This window comes from Aotus nancymaae, unplaced genomic scaffold, assembly GCF_030222135.1.
Source record: "Aotus nancymaae isolate 86718 unplaced genomic scaffold, 86718_ANA_hifiasm-v0.15.2.pri h1tg000036l, whole genome shotgun sequence".
Classification (NCBI taxonomy): Eukaryota; Metazoa; Chordata; class Mammalia; order Primates; family Aotidae; genus Aotus; species Aotus nancymaae.
The window spans coordinates 87,724,061-87,742,873 of record NW_026988450.1 but is presented as its reverse complement, the minus strand read 5'-3'; the positions used below and the strand labels follow the sequence as shown (position 1 = coordinate 87,742,873).

General features: G+C 49.9%; 1 protein-coding gene across 1 annotated transcript in view; it reads left to right on the top strand.

Annotated features, from left to right (window-relative positions):
• The window catches only part of TRAPPC9 (trafficking protein particle complex subunit 9), a 730,305-nt gene that overhangs the window by 544,131 nt on the left and 167,361 nt on the right, over window positions 1–18,813 (top strand). The window contains exon 20 of the mRNA XM_012461180.2: window positions 5,043–5,196. Within this exon, the coding sequence (XP_012316603.2) occupies window positions 5,043–5,196 (154 nt within the window). The remainder of the gene's footprint in view (window positions 1–5,042; window positions 5,197–18,813) is intronic.

Genomic DNA, 18,813 nt, shown 5'->3' with positions numbered 1-18,813 from the left:
GGTAGGTGGAGGTTGCAGTGAGCCAAAATTGTGCCACTGCACTCCAGCCTGGGTGACAGAGTGAGACTCTCTCTCCAAAAGAAAAAAAAAAAAAATCAAAACAATCACAGCAGAGCCCACTCTAGCAAAATAACGTCACTCAAAGAGCTGTGACTGTGCTGTGCAGACTCCTGGGCAAGGCCTGGCACTGCCACTCTCCGGGAGCCCCCCTACCCGCCCCGAAAGGCCACTCCCACCAACACCCACTGCAGAGGAGGGAGGTGCCTTCGCCATCAGTTCTGCGCAGATTTCCTCACTCACCTTTTCCACATGGTTTCCAAAGATAATGATTTCCCACCACTTTGCTGTGACTTGCCAGAGCATCAGCCATGTTCCAAATCACTTTTTGGACACTTTCTAATGGGTAATTGCATGAATATTCTCTGATACATGTTACTCACCCCAACATAAGACCTCACCTATGTGTTTAAGCTTAAACCCAGGACTAGGAGGGACGTGCCGCCACGTGCGAGTCACACCTGCAGGTGGGCAGGCTTCTGAGGCTGCAGGGGGGCAAGTGGTGAGGAGGGTGGCATGCATGTGGCATCAAGGCTTCACTGCTTTGTTGTTGGTATGGAAAGTGGCTTGTTCATCGAGAAAGTCGTTACGGAGCCGTCAAGGCACTCAGCTGATCATGAAGTGTGGACTGGTTATGGGAGACCCTGTTGCTGGTGCTGAGTAAGAACATGCAAATTCTCCTAGTTGTTAGGCGCAGGTAGTGCTGGCTGCATTCCACAGAGACGATCCGGGAAGCACCAGGCCTCACCCCAAAGTCACCTCCAAGCCTAGCTGGGCATCCAGCCCAGGTGTGGGGCTCCGAAGCCTGATGCTATCTTCTGCTGTGCTGCCATCCCGGTGCCCACCATGATGGACAGGCCACTGCCAGCCACACCTCCATGCCTTCTGCACTTCCCCTCTAGAAGACAACTGCAATAGGTGGTCTCACCTTCATGCCCCTCGGTGGCCCTGGGTCTCTTCCTTACCTTCCAACACGCAGTGTCCCTGCCTGCCGGTCGTCTACCCATGAGCCTCTCAGCCAAGTGCCACCAACCCACGTGCCCTCTGGCACTCCCTGTGGGATAGACATCCTGTCCGCATCTCTCCAGCCACCCACCGTCATGGGGCGTCCTGCTCTCCACAGGAGTGATCAACCTCAAACCCGATGGCCTTGGCCCTCATTTGAAGTCCTGGTGGTGCTGCCATTGAATTTAGAGCAAGGTCACCTACCAGGGCAGCCGGCCAGGGGCTCTCGCCTTCCAGGACGCAGCCCTTGCAGCTGTCACACACGGCGCAGCCAGGTCTTCTGGCAGGGGTGAACTCAGGTGTGAGGACTCCTCCGTGGGAAAGCCTCTTGCAGTTTGCGGGTTAACAGTCACGGGGCTGCCGTTACTTCCTGATGGGAGGAGTCAGGAGGAGAGGGCTCAGGTTTAGGGGCTGTGCCTGGGAGCACATAGATAGAAGGGTGCAGGTATTAGGCAGAGCTCCTCTGTGGTTTGGGGGAATCATCCTTGGCTCTTGGAATTCTGGCAATAGGACTTGCAGCTGGGTGACCTTAGGTGAGTCACTCAGTTTCTTGGTACCCCAGTCTTGTCACTGTAGGAAGAGGAATGTCACCTTTGGGATTTTTGGCCCATCCCAGGGCTGCAGAGGAGAGGGTGATTGTAAATGTGGGAAGTGGCTGGCCATGAACACAGGCGGCAGGCCTGTTGTGGGCAGGCTTGGCAGTTGCAGGGTCTCTGTCCCATGCCACTCTGCAAACAGCATGAACAAGAAATGGTCTCTCTTTAGGTGTCCTGCCTAAGCAAAGCAGAGCCAAGTAAAGGTCAAGACAAAACAGAGAGGACGGAGTCTGCGACACAGGCTCTGAGTGAGGCTTGCTAGCTCCATGGTGTTGGGCCAGATGGCTTGGGTGCCCAGAGCTGCAGTCCGTCATCTGTAACACGGAGCAGATCACGGCCTTCCCTGGGCTGGCTATAGGTTAAAAACATGAACGTACAGACAGAACACCCGGGAACGGGCTTGGCGCACAGCAAGTGCTCTTTACATTTTGTTTTCTTCCCTTTTCTGTTTGATGGGGAGCGTTGGCTACAGTTTTGTTAAGGTTGGAGGGGGGTAATACAGTGTAATGATTACTCAACCGGAGATTGGTTGAAAGATACCCCCAGATGATCACACAAACATAGTTCCAGTGGCTGCAGCATCCAGTGTGTGCTCTGACCCAGGGAGCTGCCTGCTGGCTGTTTCTCCCTTCTCTGAGCAACAGGAAGAGAACCTGGTGCTGGGAACTGTTGTCAAACCCAGCTGAAAGGTGAAAGTTATTAGTTCCTTTTGGATTCTCAAGCAGTGAACTTAAGTTGGCCTTTTTAGTGAAACTTAGGAAATATTCTGGCCTTTTGTTTGAAGAGAGCACTAGTTTGCTTCAATCTGCCTTTGAGGTGGGAAATAAGAGGAGCTTTTTGCCGGGTGGAAAATGAGAAGCTCTCGCTGCACAGGTAGGTTACTCACGAGGGAAGAAAGAGACATGGTTAATAAGCTTCTGAAAAATGTTCAACCTCAGGGGTAATTCAGACCTGCACATTAAAACATCAGTGAGGTAGCATTTTGCCTGTTACTAGCAAAGATTAAAAACCAATCATCACCAGTATTGGCAGTGGTGCAGAGAGAGACAGGCCTGCCCACGCTGCTCGGGGATGAGCTTCTGGAAGACTCGGCATCTGGACCTGAAACATCTCACACCCTCCAATCAGTGTAGCTCCACTTCTAGAAACAGGTCTGAGAGTCAGTCATAAGTGCAGGCAGAAACACTCTTCACAAAGATGTTTGTCAGGGCTTTTTGTACGATAGTAATTTTTTAAAACGTGGAAAAAAGCTAAGAGTCCAAAAAATAAGAGGGTCATTCTGTAAGCTGTGATACAACCATATGAGAGAATATTTTGCAGACTAATTTTTAATGATGGAAAAATGTTCATAGCGTGTTAAGAGAACCAAACAAGACTTCAAACTGTGTGGGTGTGTTTCTTTGTGTATATAATACATCATGGTTTATACATATACATGTAGTGATTTTAAACTATGTTAAATACAAATATTTAGGGAAAAGACTATAAAGATATTAACATTAGAGTGTAATATTTGAATGCTTTTCTTTTGTATGCTTTTTTTCTGTCTTCCAACTCTTTAACAATAAGCTATCTACTTAGCCAGAAAAGAATGTAGTAAAAGGGATTTTTAAAAATCATGTTTTGCAGCAGAAGCACTGTCCGCTGCTTAGGGGGAGCGTCTCCAGCTCTTCTGTGGCTCAGCCCCACGCGTCGTGCCTCAGGCCAAATGCTGTAGATTTATTGACACTGCAGTAGTTCTTGCCCAAGCTGTGTTGGAGACGGAGACTTCTTCTTTGGACTTAATCTTGTCTTTATATCCCTTAACAGCAAGTCCTCTATTTCCTGCTTGTTCAAGGGAGAAGCCACAGAGGCCAATTAGAGCATGGTTTTGCTCAATATTTTGGCTGCAGCACAGTCTATGTGATAATACAAAGTGCTTTTTTGTTTGTTTTTCTGGAACAGAGTCTCACTCTGCCACCTAGGCTAGAAGGCAGTGGCACAATCTCGGCTCACTATAACCTCTGCCTCCAGTGCTCAGGCGATTCTCCTGACTCAGCCTCCTGAGTACCTGGGACTACAGGCGTGCACCACCATGCCTGGCTTATTTTTGTGTTTTTGGTACAGATGGGGTTTCACCACTTTGGCCAGGCTGGTCTTGAACTCCTAATCTCAAGTGATCTGCTTGCCTTGGCCTCCCAAAGTGCTGGGATTACAGATGTGAGCTACAGCGCCCAGCCTAAAATGCCTACTCTTATCCACTGACTGATGAACCATCAGTCATTGTATTAGTTTGTTTTCATACTGCTGATAAAGACATACCTGAGACTGGGCAATTTACAAAAGAAAGAGGTTTAATCGGACTTACAGTTCCATGTGGCTGGGGGAGCCTCACAGTCATGGCGGAAGGTGAGGAGAGGAGGAGCAAGTCCCATCTTATGTGGATGGCAGCAGCAGAGAGAATGAGGAAGATGAAAAGTGGAAACCCCTGATAAAACCACAGATCTCCTGAGACTTATTCACTACCACGAGAACAGTATGGGGGAAGCCACCTCCATGATTCAGTATCTCCCACCAGGTCACTTCCACAACACATGGGAATTATGGGAGGACAATTCAAGATGAGATTTGGATGGGGACACAGTGACACACCATATCATTCCACCCCTGGCCCCTCCCAAATCTCATATCTTCACATTTCAAAACAAATCATGCCTTTCCAACAGTCTCCCAAAGTCTTAACTCATTTCATTATTAACTCAGAAGTCCAGAGTCCAAAGTCTCATCTGAGACAAGGCAAGTCCCTTCCGCCTATGAACCTATAAAATCAAAAGCAGGCCAGTCATTTCCTAGATACAGTTGTGGGTACAGACATTAGGTAAATACAACCGTTCCAAATGGGAGCTGGTGGGGGTGTGTGTGGGAGGAGTACCCCTACCTGACTGGAGAAGGAAAGGCGGGTGGGAGGAGGCAGGCAGCACTCAGAGGATAAACTGGGAGTTCCCAGTGGGCTGATGGGTCCCCAGGGTTAAATAATTGTCAGCGTTGTCCGTGACTGTCTGCACAGGAGTTTAAATTGCCATCCAGCTCACTATCTGTGGCACACTGGTTCTTGTCTGCCTTGCTGTGTTATGGAATTGAAATTTTTGTCTGGGGTAACACAGGTCTTCCCAGAGATTTGAAGCAATGACTGTGTCTTCAGCTCCAAATTGTGTGTTGAACCAGCTCTGAAGTCAGGGCCACCTTGGGAGTCTATTATTTCATTTTCTTGGAATGAATCCGTTATGAATTACTAACGATAATGATTCATTATAGTGTCTCACGCTGGCGTGTGCTGATTCTCCAACAGCCAGCAGAAATTGCCCTCCTGATGAATTCTCTGCTGTGTTTTCCCCTTTCTCGTAGGATGGCTATTCAAGTGGACAAGTTCAACTTTGAGAGTTTCCCTGAGTCCCCTGGGGAGAAGGGGCAATTTGCAAATCCCAAGCAGCTGGAGGAAGAGCGGCGGGAAGCCCGAGGCCTGGAGATCCACAGCAAGCTGGGCATCCGCTGGAGAATCATATCCTTTTCCTGGGGCCACCTGGGCCTGGGGGTGCCTTCGCCCAGGGTGCCAACCTCTAAGAGAGGCCCGTGAGTGTCTTAGCTATTGAATTTTCACCACAGATAGCTCAGAAATGCTGTGGCAAGGAGAGGTGGACCAAAGGCCTGGCATTTCCTTAACCTCTTAACACGTCAAAGGCCCCACTCAACACAGTATTGATTGGGGTTGAGGAAAGGTCCTTTTGGAGCCAGTGGTGCTCATGCCTTTGGATCACATGCTTCTTGCCAGTGTTGATATTCATGTTAGTGACAGGTTCTAATGGCCACCTATCAGTGCCGGGCTCGGGGGGTTCGCAGACTGACAGCTGAAAACACGAGTGCAATTGTCTGAGAAACTGAAATCGGAATGTACAGCTTACCGAGGCATGAAGATGCCATTTTGAAAAGTCAGAGTTTTCAGCAGGATTGTGCTATAGCACCAAGTAGCGTGCTCTGAACTTCAGATCTGCGCCTGCCTCGTCACAGACGCTCTGCTGACTGACTGAGTGCTCTGGAGAAGCCCAGGGTCCCTTACTTGCAAGTCCAGCAATCTCTGGAGAGCACCTACTTTTGAGTCAGGTGTTTTGCAAGGCATTTAAGAGGCTGAGATGCAAGACAAGGTCTCAATGCAGTTGTTTGTCTGGTAGGAAATGGATGTGTCCTCTGGGAATTAAACACTGCCAGGGAGCCAGCACAGAGCCCCCTGCCGAGTGCTGCAGGTTCAGAAGCCACTGGGGGCATTCAAGGAAGGCTTCCTAGAGGGGGTGATATTTGAGTGGCTGCTAGGAGTGGATAGAAGTTTATCAAAGGAACAGAGGTAGGAAATAGCCCCAAAATACTGAGGCATGAGAGCCCGTCTCCAGGAAGAGGCAGCTCTGATGGGAATGTCTGTCAATGATCTCAGTCATGCACACATTCTACAGATACGGGGGTGCTCACATTGCTCCGTCATGTGGTCTGGGGTCCTTCCAGATGGCCTCTCAGACTCTGAAAGTGTTTTCACTCTACACACAGCTTAGGTTCCAGAACCTGAGGCCGGTTGGTTTGTTCAAGCTAAAGGGACTTTGGGCCTGGTAGACCCACTGTCTCCAAGGAGTTTGTGACGAAATAAACACTTTACATGTAGGTAGAAAGTTTTTGAACCAGACATGAAAAATAGAGTGTGTGGGGACTCACAGATTGAGCAGGGACAGTCGGTTGTGAAGTGACAGGCATTCATCTCTGGTGCAGAGAGAAGTAAAAAGGTGGGGATGATGGGAGTTGTCTTTTCCTTGCGTTCCCCACAGAGCTCAGCATAAAGTCAGGGTCCAGCCAGTTCTTCCTGCCTAACGAGCCGAATGCTGTAGCAAGGAAGCAAGTCAGGCTGATTCCCGCTGCGTCAGGCACGCACTCGTCGTCCCGTTTACCTCCTCCACATCTCCCTGACCAGCACTGTGGCTCCCATGGAGGAAACTGAGTCCCAGCCAGTGAGGGGTGGAGCCAGGGACCAATGCAGGGAGATTTGCAGGCGAAGTGCTTACCACACAAGTCTCAGACTTCAAAGGAGAAAGCTCCTCAGACAACACCTCCACTGTCAGGCTGGGAAGGGAGGGACCCTGGCCCTCATCTCCTGGCATTTGTGCTGCGTCTTGGATCTTTCTGATAATCTTTCTATTTTTCTGTTGGGTCTTTCTGATAGTGACTGAGTCTTTCTGATAGGCTGATGGTTGGAGAGGCTCCATGTGAGGTGAGAGACAGCTCTTAGTCTGGGTTTCGGAGATTCAGCTTCTGGCCAGGAGCCCTGTGCAGAGCAAGGTGGTCCTGGATGGGTCAGATGCAGCCCCAGCTCCATACCAGCAGCACCAGTGGAGGAAGGGGCAGGAGGCTATTCCTCCTGAATGATCTTGCTCTAGGCTCAGATACAAGCCAGAGCCCTCGGATGGTTGGGATTTTGACCTCTGCGTCCCCATGCTTCACAGAGATTGAGCCCTCCCCACCCATCACAGGGCCTCACTGTACTGGACACACAGGGGCACCCTGCTGGTATCAGAGCTGCTGCTTCCCAGCCGCCACTCTGGGCCGGTGCTGCCCTGGGCCGTGTTGCCCTTGTCAGCAACCTGGCTCCTGGGGCGGTTGCATTATCCCGTCTTACAGGTAAAAACCGCAGCTCCACTTCACAAATGGCGAGCAGCATGGCCGGCTTCTGCACCTGTAACTCACCTGCCAGCCTGCAGTCCCCGCCCAGCACTTGCTGCCTTCTCATGGGATGACACTGGCCCACAGAACACTTGTGTCCTTAAAAACCAGTGTCAAAGAAGTATGGAAAATGTCTTTGCGTTTGACCTCTCCATTTTCTGTGTATTTGCTTAATGATTCATGCAGCACACATATTTATTGATTGCCTACCACGTGCCAGACACATCTGCCCCATACATTTACTGATCGGAAGTTTATGAGAGCTTGATTGTTCCTATGGGCAAATTTAGTGAAAGAGAGTTAACATTAAGGACATATTCTCTCTCTCTCTCTCTGCCTGTCTCTCAATATCTCTCTCTCTCTCCCCTGCCCCCACTCTCATCTGTTAATGACATCTGGCATCAGATGAATAGCAGAATTTTGCTACTGTAAACCTGAATTCAAGCAGATGGAAAGACCAAAGATTGAATTGGCTAATAATTTCATTATGCATTTTAATAATGTTTTCTAAACATTTAGACTTAGTACAAACGTTTGAGCTTCATTTGACACCCATCCATAGTTGTAGCAATGGCCCACCTGTGGTGCATGGGCTAGGTATGTGCATTTTAAAGGAAATTGGGGATCCTGCACCCGGTAGATGCATACCTGTCGACGCAGCATTTACAATGACATGATGGGCAGCCCGGGCCTGCCGCAGCCTCTGGCCTCACTCTTCACCTCTTAATGGCAGGTACTCTACAGATCTGACTGTTCTTATGAGCTGAGCCCTGGAGATGCCCTCATCTAAGGGGAGGGGACAGACACAGAGATGGGCACTTGCAGTGCAGCATTGCCGGGCTGATGGGAGCTTCCATCAGGTCAGGGCTGTCAGGAATGGGTGGAGATCTCAGCCCGATCCTGGTCACTTGGAGAGACAGAGAGGGCCCAGGGCCCAGCACATGCTGTGCCGTCCTCAGCGTGGGACCCAGAAGGCAGAGTATTAGCATGATCAGATTGATGTCTTAGAAAGCCATGCTGGCCACAGTGTGACAAGTGGGTTGCAAAGATGCAGGTATCCCTGGGGACACTGATCGGTGGGTTGAGGAGCCATTGCACCAGCAGCTCTAGGCTAGGGTCCACGGGGGCCTGAACAAAGGGGGCAGCCAGGAAGAAAGCGCAGAGGCAGCCACCCATCACCAAGCACCTGCAGGGTTCAGACTTGGGGAGGCCTCTGAGCGCCTGCCCCTTCTTCTCTCCTTCCCAGTCCTCCCTTCCTTCCTTTGCCTCCCACCCCTCCCCCCATTCCTTTCTCTACTTCATTTCTGGCAAAACAGAGGGTTAAACTCAGTAGCCTCCTTGTTCCTGTTCCCCTCTCAGCCCCGTGTGTGAGTAGGTGCCCCTGGGCACTCCTCCTGGAGTCCTGGAGGGCTGTTGTGGCCTCTTGAGTAGCCCCCAGCCCTGCTGACCAGCCCCTTCTCTTGTTTTGTGAGTGGGGGCAGGTTTATCACAGGGAGGCCAGGGCCAGAGAAATTACAATGAAGACACCTAGGATCACGTCCCAAGGAACTGACTGTGTGTGAGGGCCCGTCCTTGCTGTGGTCAGGGCGGCCTGTTGTGTGGGGAGTGGTCCAGGGTGGTCGGCCACTCCTGGGGGGGTCACACTCTGGCACTGGGCCTGACCGGTTGAGCTAATGGGTTAGGTACAACTTTTTTCTTTAAGAAATCTCTTTTCTGAAACCCTATTTATCATCCTTAACATTATTATGACTGAAAACCACTTCTTGTGTGGCTGCTATGTGTTAGCTACTTAGCAAGCTGTCCTCACTACTCCCCACCAAGCCTGGGGCCGCATGTCCCATGAAAGTCCAGGAAACCCAGTCGGACTCGGGCGGTTCCCGCCACTCTCCCGCCAGTTCCTGCCTGGGTGACCTCGGTCATGGCCGCCTTCTCTCTCTGCTTCTCCGTCCTCAGTGGGGACAGCAAGGGTTCCTACTTCCCAGGAGCTACATGGGGCAAGTCCCTGCTCCTGTGGCTCACTCAGGGGAAGTCCTCTCGCCATGCCCCCTCCCCATGCCCCCTCCCTGTCACACACGCCTCAGGTTGGAGGGCTTCTGCTATCTTTGTGCATTTATCCTTATTCTATCCCAGGATCAAAGTTTTCACAAAGGACTCCTCATGCTGACAAATCTCTTAAGCCCTTTCTCCTACATTTCCTGGGCTTTCTTGCCCACATCAGCCTGCTGATTTTAAAGAGAATCCTTCCTCCGAGCCCCCCGACCCAGACCTCTCCTCCTTGATGAGGGCATGCTTGTTTGTAATGTCTGTGCCTTTTCCCTGGAGGGCGGATGCATCTCTTCCTGGTTACAGGCGGCATCTAGCCCAGAGAGCCTAGCTTATTTGCTATACACAGTACTTTTCGGATAAAACCTACGCTTCCTCTCAGCTCCTTGATGGCCTCTTTTAACCTTCTTCTTACCCTCCAGCTACCAGTATCGGACAGTTTTACTGAACTTGGGAAACCTTAGCATAGCCAGCTCTCTGTGAGCTGTGTTATTAGCAGATAATAGGCTTTACCACATGATCTAGAAATCTTCTCTATTTGACTTTGGGGTAGGACTAATGATGCTACATTGCTGCGCACGGGAGCCTGGGGTCAGAGGCTGGCCCTGCCACTCCCAGCACACAGAGGTGTGACCTGAGGGCCATGGCTTCATCTGTGCAGGCAGAATGACAAAACCTGCTGCAGACCATTGCTGTCAGGATGAGTTCTAAGAAGTGTCAGGCGTTTTGATCACCTATGGGTGATCAGAAGCATTTTCCTTACCCCATACCTGCAAAGCAGGTAGTATCTACCCCTTTCAAAAAATGAGTAAATTTTGGAAGTTCAGTAACTCACCAGAGATTGTGCAACTGGACAGATAGTCAGGATCCCAAAACTTGTTATTTTCCTGTTGACGATGTCAACTGAGGTCACGTCTGCAAGGTGCTGACATAGCTCCTGACCCTGGAAAGTGTCAGAAAATGTGGATTCCCTTTGCCTGTTTCCTGCTGGAAGAGCTCATGCCGCTCTGTGACCTGACCTCAGGTGAGGCCCTCCTGACTCATCCTTTAGAATGGACCTCACTGTCTGCTCCTCGGAGCCTTCCCTGCCACCAGCCTCCCTCCTATCTCACCCTGGCTGCCACAGCCCCTTCCCTTGGGCTCCTGTAACACCCAGTACTTCATTCTTGTCAGTTACAGTCTTTAAGTAGTACAGAAAATTGGTTTTTTTCTGCAGATTGTCTCCCTTGCCAGATTGTGTTGTCTTGAGGTCGGCGGAATCCTGTTCATCCAACAGCTGTTTATTGAGGAGCTACCATGTGCCAGAGGTGGTACTGAACACCGGGCACGCCGCGTGCTCAAAATCAGATGTGGACCTTGCTCTGATAGTGTGTATTCTCTTTTGCTAGCCCAAGTACTAAGTACAATCCCTAGTACATGGATATGAAAACTGTTTGTTTTTTGTTTTTGTTTTGAAACAGAGTTTCACTCTAGTTGCCCAGGCTGCAGGGCAATGGTGTGATCTCGGCTCACTGCAACCTCTGCCTCCCAGGTGCCTCCCAGGTTCAAGCAGTTCTCCCACCTCAGCCTCCTGGGTAGCTGGGACTACAGGCACCCGCCACCATGACTGGCTAATTTTTGTATTTTTAGTAGAGGCAGGGTTTCACCATGTTGGCCAGGCTGTCCTCGAACTCCTGACCTTGGGTGATCTACCCACCTCGGCCTCCCCAAGTGCTGGGATTATAGGTGTGAGCCACCGTTCCTAGCCTAAAACTATTTGTTGAATGGATAGTTTCCATTTCAGTGAAACAGAATGGCTACCAGCTCCGTCGTGCTGTACCGAGTGCTGTGATGAACGTGTGAAAGGAGTCTGCAACTCACGAGATGACTCTGTATCACGGCAGAGGCAGCCTGCACAGACCGTCTATGTTGGAAGCAGGGCAGAGACCCACTTTGGGCAAGCCTAGGTCAGCTCACCCTTTCATTTTCCTTGTTTTTGTTGCAAATCACCCTTTGGAGAGCATTTCAAAGATTGGTGTGAGACTTGCTGACGTACCAGAATCCAGCTGTGTGAACTGAAGTAGGAAGAGCTGGGTGCACAGTTTGGCTGATCCCCACGAAGGCCAATGACCTGGGCCATCTGGGCAATCTCTTCCCAGCGGCTGATAAGCATCCGCCTCCCCCATTCTGTCTGGAGAAGCATTTGTAACTAGTTTGGCTGCTTTGAGAGTAAGGATGTGGACAGTGCGACTGTGGCCTCGGTGCAGGGTGCCTTGTGTCCTCGAAACCACAAGGCAGCTGCCTTCCCAGGCACAGGGGCTCAGGCACAGCTTGCGTCTCAGGCTGTGCTTGCCGAGGGGTGTTGGGTGTTGCACACAACAGTCACCCTCTACACAGTGCAGCGGCTCAGCAGTGGCGGTGGTATTTGTCAGCTTTCTTTGGGCTTCATAGTGGAACAGTGTAAGGATTTTAGGCGTAGTGGCTCTGTTTGGGTGATCCCACCTGGAATACAGTCACACCTGGGCTTTGTTCTTCATTTTCAAGACTGCTTTCTTTCCAGTAAGCAGGAGTTGCCTTCTGTGACCTCTCCTTCCTCAAGCACTTGACCTGGGCGGTGTGGGCCCACCCTTCATTCTCTCAAGGTAGCTTCTTGCCAATTCTCAGACATGCTTCCTAAGGGAGCTCTGTCTCCTCATCTCCTAAAAAAAATTAAATGTCTCTAAACAAGATTCTTTTAAAACTCAGCACACTATGTTTTTCTAATCGTCATGTTTGGAGAAATAGTTTTCTGTAAATGAATTTTACTATAAATGGCTCCTGCCATCAGTACAGCTGATTCCTTGATCATTTTAAGTAAAGTGCAGGGTTGCATTTTGTATCTGCCTTGAGGGAATTTGGCTTTTATAGCTGTTTGTAATAACGTGGTTCTGAGGCCTTTAATCTCCTGTAGCAGGGAAGCCCTGCCAGCCACAGACTTCCTGCCTTGCCAGCCAGTGAGGCTGTCACATTGCCCTGGCTGTTTGGCCTTCGACGGGCTAGGGGATAAGGTGGGAGAGGCACAGATTTGATTCCTGCCTCCCCCAAATCCAAATCTGGTGGCCATGTACACCTTGAAATGACTTTGAAAGTAATCAGGGTTTGATACCTAGGAAGCTCAAACTTCAGATCTGATCAGGAGAGTGGGGAAGGGCCTTTCCAGCCTTCATAGCACCATTTCCCACCTTCAGGTGTGTGCACATGTGTGTGAACATGCACACGGATTGACATGCATTGTGTTTGTGAGATTGGGTACATGTTGGACATGTACACACTCTGTATTTTTAGTGTGATGATTACTGTGAGCATGCGTATCTTATGTAATAGAATCATGAAATTACAGAGCTTAAGTAACAGCTAAAACCCATATGGCACTTACTAGATGCCAGGCACCATTCTGGGCAATTTATATAGATTTATTCCCTTAACTTTCACAACAACTCTCCGAAGTAGTTTTATGCACGTTGCACAGATGAGAAAACTGAGTGAGGCCCAGCGAGGTCAACTCGCTTGCTGCAGGTCACTCAGCTCGTCTGTGGCAGAGCCGGGGGCACGGGCAGCTGCTGCCCTCAGTGCTGTGTGCACAGCTCTATCTCGGAAGAGCACAAGAGCCTCTGGCCTCTGCCATGGCCTTGCATTATCCCCACTTTCCAGAGGAAACCTATGGAGATGGCAGCATTCCTAGGTCTCACCACTGATTGGTGCCCATCGCCCCAGGCAGAGCTCATCCATTTCACCCAGTCTCCATTGCAGGACTCTGGAATATTCTCACCCAAGCAGGATTTGCAGCAGTGAGCCAGTGGCAGACCTGTCCCCTTGGCGGCACATCCCACTGTGTGACGTCTTCCGTCTAGTTGGGTCTCTGGCACCAGGGAGCTCAGCCGAGGTGCTGGGGCACTTACTGAGATGAGAGCAGCAAGAGTATCAGCATTCTGAAAGTTCATGATGCAAATTGGAAAACAAAGTCATGGGAAAGAGGCTCATTAATCATTTAAAGCAGTCTTTCCATTAGTGTAATTTCTATTTATGACAATTTGCTAATTTATTTGATCTGAAGTGGGGTGGGGCTAGGCTGAGTCCCTGCACCTGTAGTCAGTCACTCCAGAGCTTGTGCATGGGATGCAAACAGCCTATTTTCCTGCAGGGAGAGATGCCCCAACTGAAGGCACACCCACCCAGGAGCACCCACTTCATGATGCTCACCTCAAATCTGGTGTGAAAGCCTTCACATCACATTCACCATGACGGAGTTCAAGCTTTTGCTCTGTAGACTTTGGATACTAACCAAACATTCTGAGCACAGCACTTCTTTTTGGAGAGATGAGCTCACACGCCTCAGGTGTACAGCTTCCGAAGAGAACCTCACAGATCCCCATCCGGCTTCACGTTCCCCAGGGGCAGAGTGAACTGAGCAATCATTTTTTCCTCAAATGCCAAACCAGGTCGCGGTGGTCTTCAGTCACATAAATATAGACAGGATCTCAAAGCTGCCCTGTGGTTTCAAACGGTCGTGGACTGTGGTACATTACCAAATATTTTACTGCTAATGGCCTCGTATAAGCTGACAGGGAAGGTGTTTTATTAACTCGTGCATTTGCTTTGCATCTGGCTGTGTTTTTCAAAGATTTGGAAGTGAACACTCATGATTCCCAAGATATGCAGATTAACTGAGACGGCACACGTGAAAACATTTGTACACAGAAAGGCTCTGTACAAATATTGATTAAATAATTAAATGTGATAAATAAGGAAGACTGACTACTGATAATAAGTAGAATATAATCCTTGCACAGGAGGCTGGGCTTCTTAAACATAGGGAGGACCCCACCTTGGTCTCTGGATCCCCGGCGCCTAACACAGCAAGGACAGGATGGGTGCTCATGCAGGGTGCGACGGTGGCAGCCAGGGAGGACAGAAGCGTTGGTTTCCAGGGTGGGAACGTCACGGATAAGGCAGTGCTTGAGCTCTAGAAGATGGGGGCGTTCACCAGAATGGCAAGGCTAAGGGTGTTCCAGGCAGAGGGGAAAGCAGAGCAAAGGCAGCAAACAGCGCCGTCTCCGGAGGCCAGAACCCAGGTGTACACAGGCACACACGCACACGGGCTCAGGGTCTATAAGAGGAGAGGGCAACAGGAAAAGCAAGCTATGAGGGAGCTTGTGGATTGCGCTGGGAGTTGGGACTGTTCCAAAAACAGTGGGTTGCCCCTGAAGGGTTTTGACCCAGCAAGTGACATGATCACCTTCACTACGAGGAGGACGGATGGCTCTGGTCAAATGGTGGAATGAAGGCTTCCTCTCCACCTGCTCCTGGCCTGGCCTCGTGCATCTAGAACACATTTGGCTCTATGAAACTGTGCTCCCTGCCTTTGAAAATTAGGCACAAAAGTCTCTAAATATACGCATAGGGCAGTACAGGTCTCTGCTTTCTCTCCCTGCCTCCTGCCCTCAGCCCTTGCTGAGGCCTTTGAAGGGCATTGGGTTGGAATAGAGGAGGCCAGTTAGGGACAGGATTCTTGCTGGTGTATGGGTTACCTGATGTGTGAAACTCATTTCTACTCTAAAGGGTTACAGTGGAAAACCAGAGCAGTGACCCTGCCCTGAGCCCTATGGTAGGTGAAGAAAGAAGATAGGATGGGGCCTTTCTCTTGTGAATAATTATGGGAATTACCCAGTATAGCTGAGGGCACAGTTGATCCTTGAGCAACACAGGTTTGAACTGCGTGGGTCCACTTAACATAGATTTTCTTCCACCTCTGCCACCCCTGAGACAGCAAGACACCCTCCTCTTCCTTCTCTTCCACCTACTCAATGTGAAGATGAGGATGCTGATTCTCTAGCTTACTTTATTGTAAGAATATAGTACGTACTACATATAACATAGAAAATACATGTTAATTGACTGTTTATGTTATCTGTAAGACTTCGGGTCAACAGTAGGCTATTAGTAGTTAAGTTTTGGTGGAGTCAAAAATTACATGTGGATTTTCGACTGTGTAGGTGGCAGGCACCCCTGACCCCAAGCTGTTCAAGGGTCAATTAAATGTCCTTTTTTGTTTGTTTATGGTTTTATTATTATTATTTTTTTGAGACGGAGTTTTGCTCTTGTTTCCCAGGCTGGAGTGCAGTGGCGCAATCTTGGCTTACTGCAGCCTCTGCCTCCAGGTTTCAAGCAATTTTTCTGCCTCAGACTCCAAAGTAGCTGGGATGACAGGCACCCGCCACCATGCCTGGCTAATTTTTGTAATTTTAATAGAGATGTGGTTTCACCATGTTGTCCAGGCTGGTCTCGAACTACTGACCTCAGGTGATCCCCCCACCTTGGCCTCCCAAAGTGTTGGGATTACAGGCGTGAGCCACTGCACCAGGCCTGTTTCTGTTTTTTCAATGTGTATTTTTTTCTCTTCTAGCCACATTTTAAATTCACGGAAGGGATGGAAATCTGATAATGTCGGAGAGAGTGGGGTATGATGTATGCAACTTTTGTAAACCTCAGTTTCTCCTTCGCTGAAGAGCCACAGCCTCTGGATCTTGCGTGTGGTGGGCGTGAAGCTCAAATGCAGCTCAGAGCTGAGCGTGCTGTGTAATCTTTGTGGGCTGAACACGCACACAAGACCACTGCTGCAGGGAAGCATGGCTTCCTCCAATGCCAGGTGCAGAACTGGTGCTCAGTATATGTTCCCAGACACAAGCTTGTGTGGCTGGATGTTCATTGATGAACTGTGGCCTTGTGTAGGTGATAACTGAAAGCTACAATTACGTTCCTTCTGCTCATCCCTGGAAAAATTCGTTCAGTTGATTTGTACTTTCTCCCAACTCTGTGGAAATGAATTAGGGACTCAGAGAGAGTAAACCTGTCCCTTGTCCTCAGGATGCTCACCGGGTCTAGTTTGGATAATCAGTCATGGCCCTAAGTATCTGGAGCCCAGGGTTGCTTGTGCTACTGTGGGAATGAGGCACAGGGCTCAAAGCCAAGGGGCAGCCTGCCAAGTACTGTGCTGGGGCTTCCTGCCTGCCAGACGTGGGGCTGCTCTTCCTGGGCAGGTAGCCACCCCTTGCCCCTCTTCTGGGAGGAGCCCCACTTGTGCACACCACTTACTCCTGGAGTTACGCATCACCATCTCACTGGCAGGGGACAAGCTGACACTGTTATTGGCCTAAGCCAATAGTACAGAGCACATCTGTGTTCCCACTACCTTATGTTCTCCCCCAGAAGACTTCATATGTGACCTCACAGGAGAAAAAGCCTTTTCGAGTCCAAGGGACTCTCTCGCCCTCTTCAAGGGGCGGGCACAAGAGCTCTCAAGGTTCCACAGCACCCAAGAGTCTCTGTGCTTTTAGGGCTACTTTGAAGGTGAGCTCCTGACCACGTCAGTCTGGCACCTGTGAACTTCCAGCCGGTTGTGCTGGAAATGCAGAATAATGGGAGGGGTCTGGACAGGGAAGGGGCACTGCCCTTGGAGCAGCAGAACCTGAATTTGAATCCCCACTGAGGTGAATTTGAATTGACCCGTTTCTGGCTGTGTGGCTTTGGAAACGTTATCTGACATCCCCGAGAAGGTTCCCTGAACCTGAAGTTGTTGTGAGGACTAAGTGTGCAGATCTGTAGGTGACGGAGACACCACAGGTGCTCAGTGAAAAGCAGCAGACATTTATAGAGCCTCTACCATGTGCCGGTGACCAGGACACTGTCCCTTCTTCTCCCAGGACCTAGAACCACAAGCAGTCCTCTGAATTCTCTTTTGTGGGTGGGATTGCTTTTTTTCTGTTCTGTGAAATAATATCTTCCCATGGGAAGGCCAAGAAGCTAAGCATTTGGGAAGGTGGGGCTGCCTTGTTTCCTCATTCACCTTGCTGGTTTGAGCAGGGACGGCAGAGGAGAGTTAAAGTGAGCTGGGCTAGCCCCAGCCCCTGGATCTTGTGGCTCATTGCCTCCACAGGTTTTTGACCAGTAGGACATGTGAGCAAACTGTAAGGAACTCCAAGTAACTGAGCCATGTCTCTGAGGCAGAAAGTGGCAAGCTTGGAAGACACTGTGAGAGGAATTTATGTTTCCTTGCAAAGGTGTTAGAAACTACCTGTGGGCAGCTCAAGATATGAGAGCATGAGCTGGGCTAACATGAGCTGGACTGGGACATGGGTTTTCTCAGGGTTCAGGCACAGAGGGATGTCAGTCATTAAACAGTGGGCATGGGTTAGGGGACTTTTGTGAAGCCTAGGTTGGCCCCAGCAGTGATTTCACAATTCTCCTGCTGCCAAAGTCTTTATCTCTATCTCCTGAGTGTCAGGGGCAGAATGGTGGGGGTAAAAATCTGTTGACGATTTGGAAACTTCATCCCCAAGTGACTAGGAAAAGCCTTGAGTGGAGGCAGTGGCTTCAGCACCATGGAGAGCTCTCTGCTGGGCTTCCCTCTAGACTGGAAGTACACTGGCTAGGCTGGGTGTGGACACTGACCAGCCGCTGGCCAACTGCGGCACACTGGCACAACCTGTCCCCATGGACAGCAGGATCTTTGTCCAGTGGGACTTATGCCTCCTGGTTTCCAGGTTTACTGTCAAGAATCAATGCAATATACCGAATAATCTCTGAAAGCGAGAGAGCAGAGTGTGGGCTCAGGGGTCAGCCTGCCTGGGTTCAAGCCTGGCCCCTGCCACTTCCTAGTAGCATTGGCTTTTTTTTTTTTCTATGAGCCTCAGTTTTCTAGAAAAATCTTTCAAATGAAAATAACAGTACGCATCTCATACCCACCATATTCTGAAGTCTTAGCGTGAAAGTAGTGAGTATTGCAGTGAGAAGTTGTGTGTTGAGCACGTGCCCAGGGCCTCCCTCACAGCAAGCACCTTTGAAATATTCTCTATGGTGGCAATAATTATAGGAACTACTATTGTCATCATCATTATGGATTGACCTCTTGCTCCAAATGCCAGGGTCTGTGTATTTAAGAGATAGTAGCCGCCCCCATCACTGCCACCATTGTCACTGTGTGTTGTCATATTATAATCATGGCTGTAATCACTCCTGACCCATCAGCCAGCCTTCCATTCTTGTGCACAGGCTGAGATGCAAGACTGTTTGGGTGGCTTACGGGGCTGAAAGGAAGTCGGATATGCATGCAGGTAATTAGCTTTATTAACTCAGCTGTATAATTTTATGGCTCATGTCCGAAAGCAAATTAATATAGAAATATGCTGCTGGAATGTTTTCCAAAGCTCCAGCAGCATCTGGCAACTTTGTAATTACTCACAGGCAGACTTCCTCCCCGTATTAATCACTGCAGAGCTCCTCAGCCTGGCCGGGCCTGTTCGGCACTGTCTCTGCTCTGCAGCCACGGGGCTGCAGTCTGCCTCAAAAGCCTGGCATGCAGCAT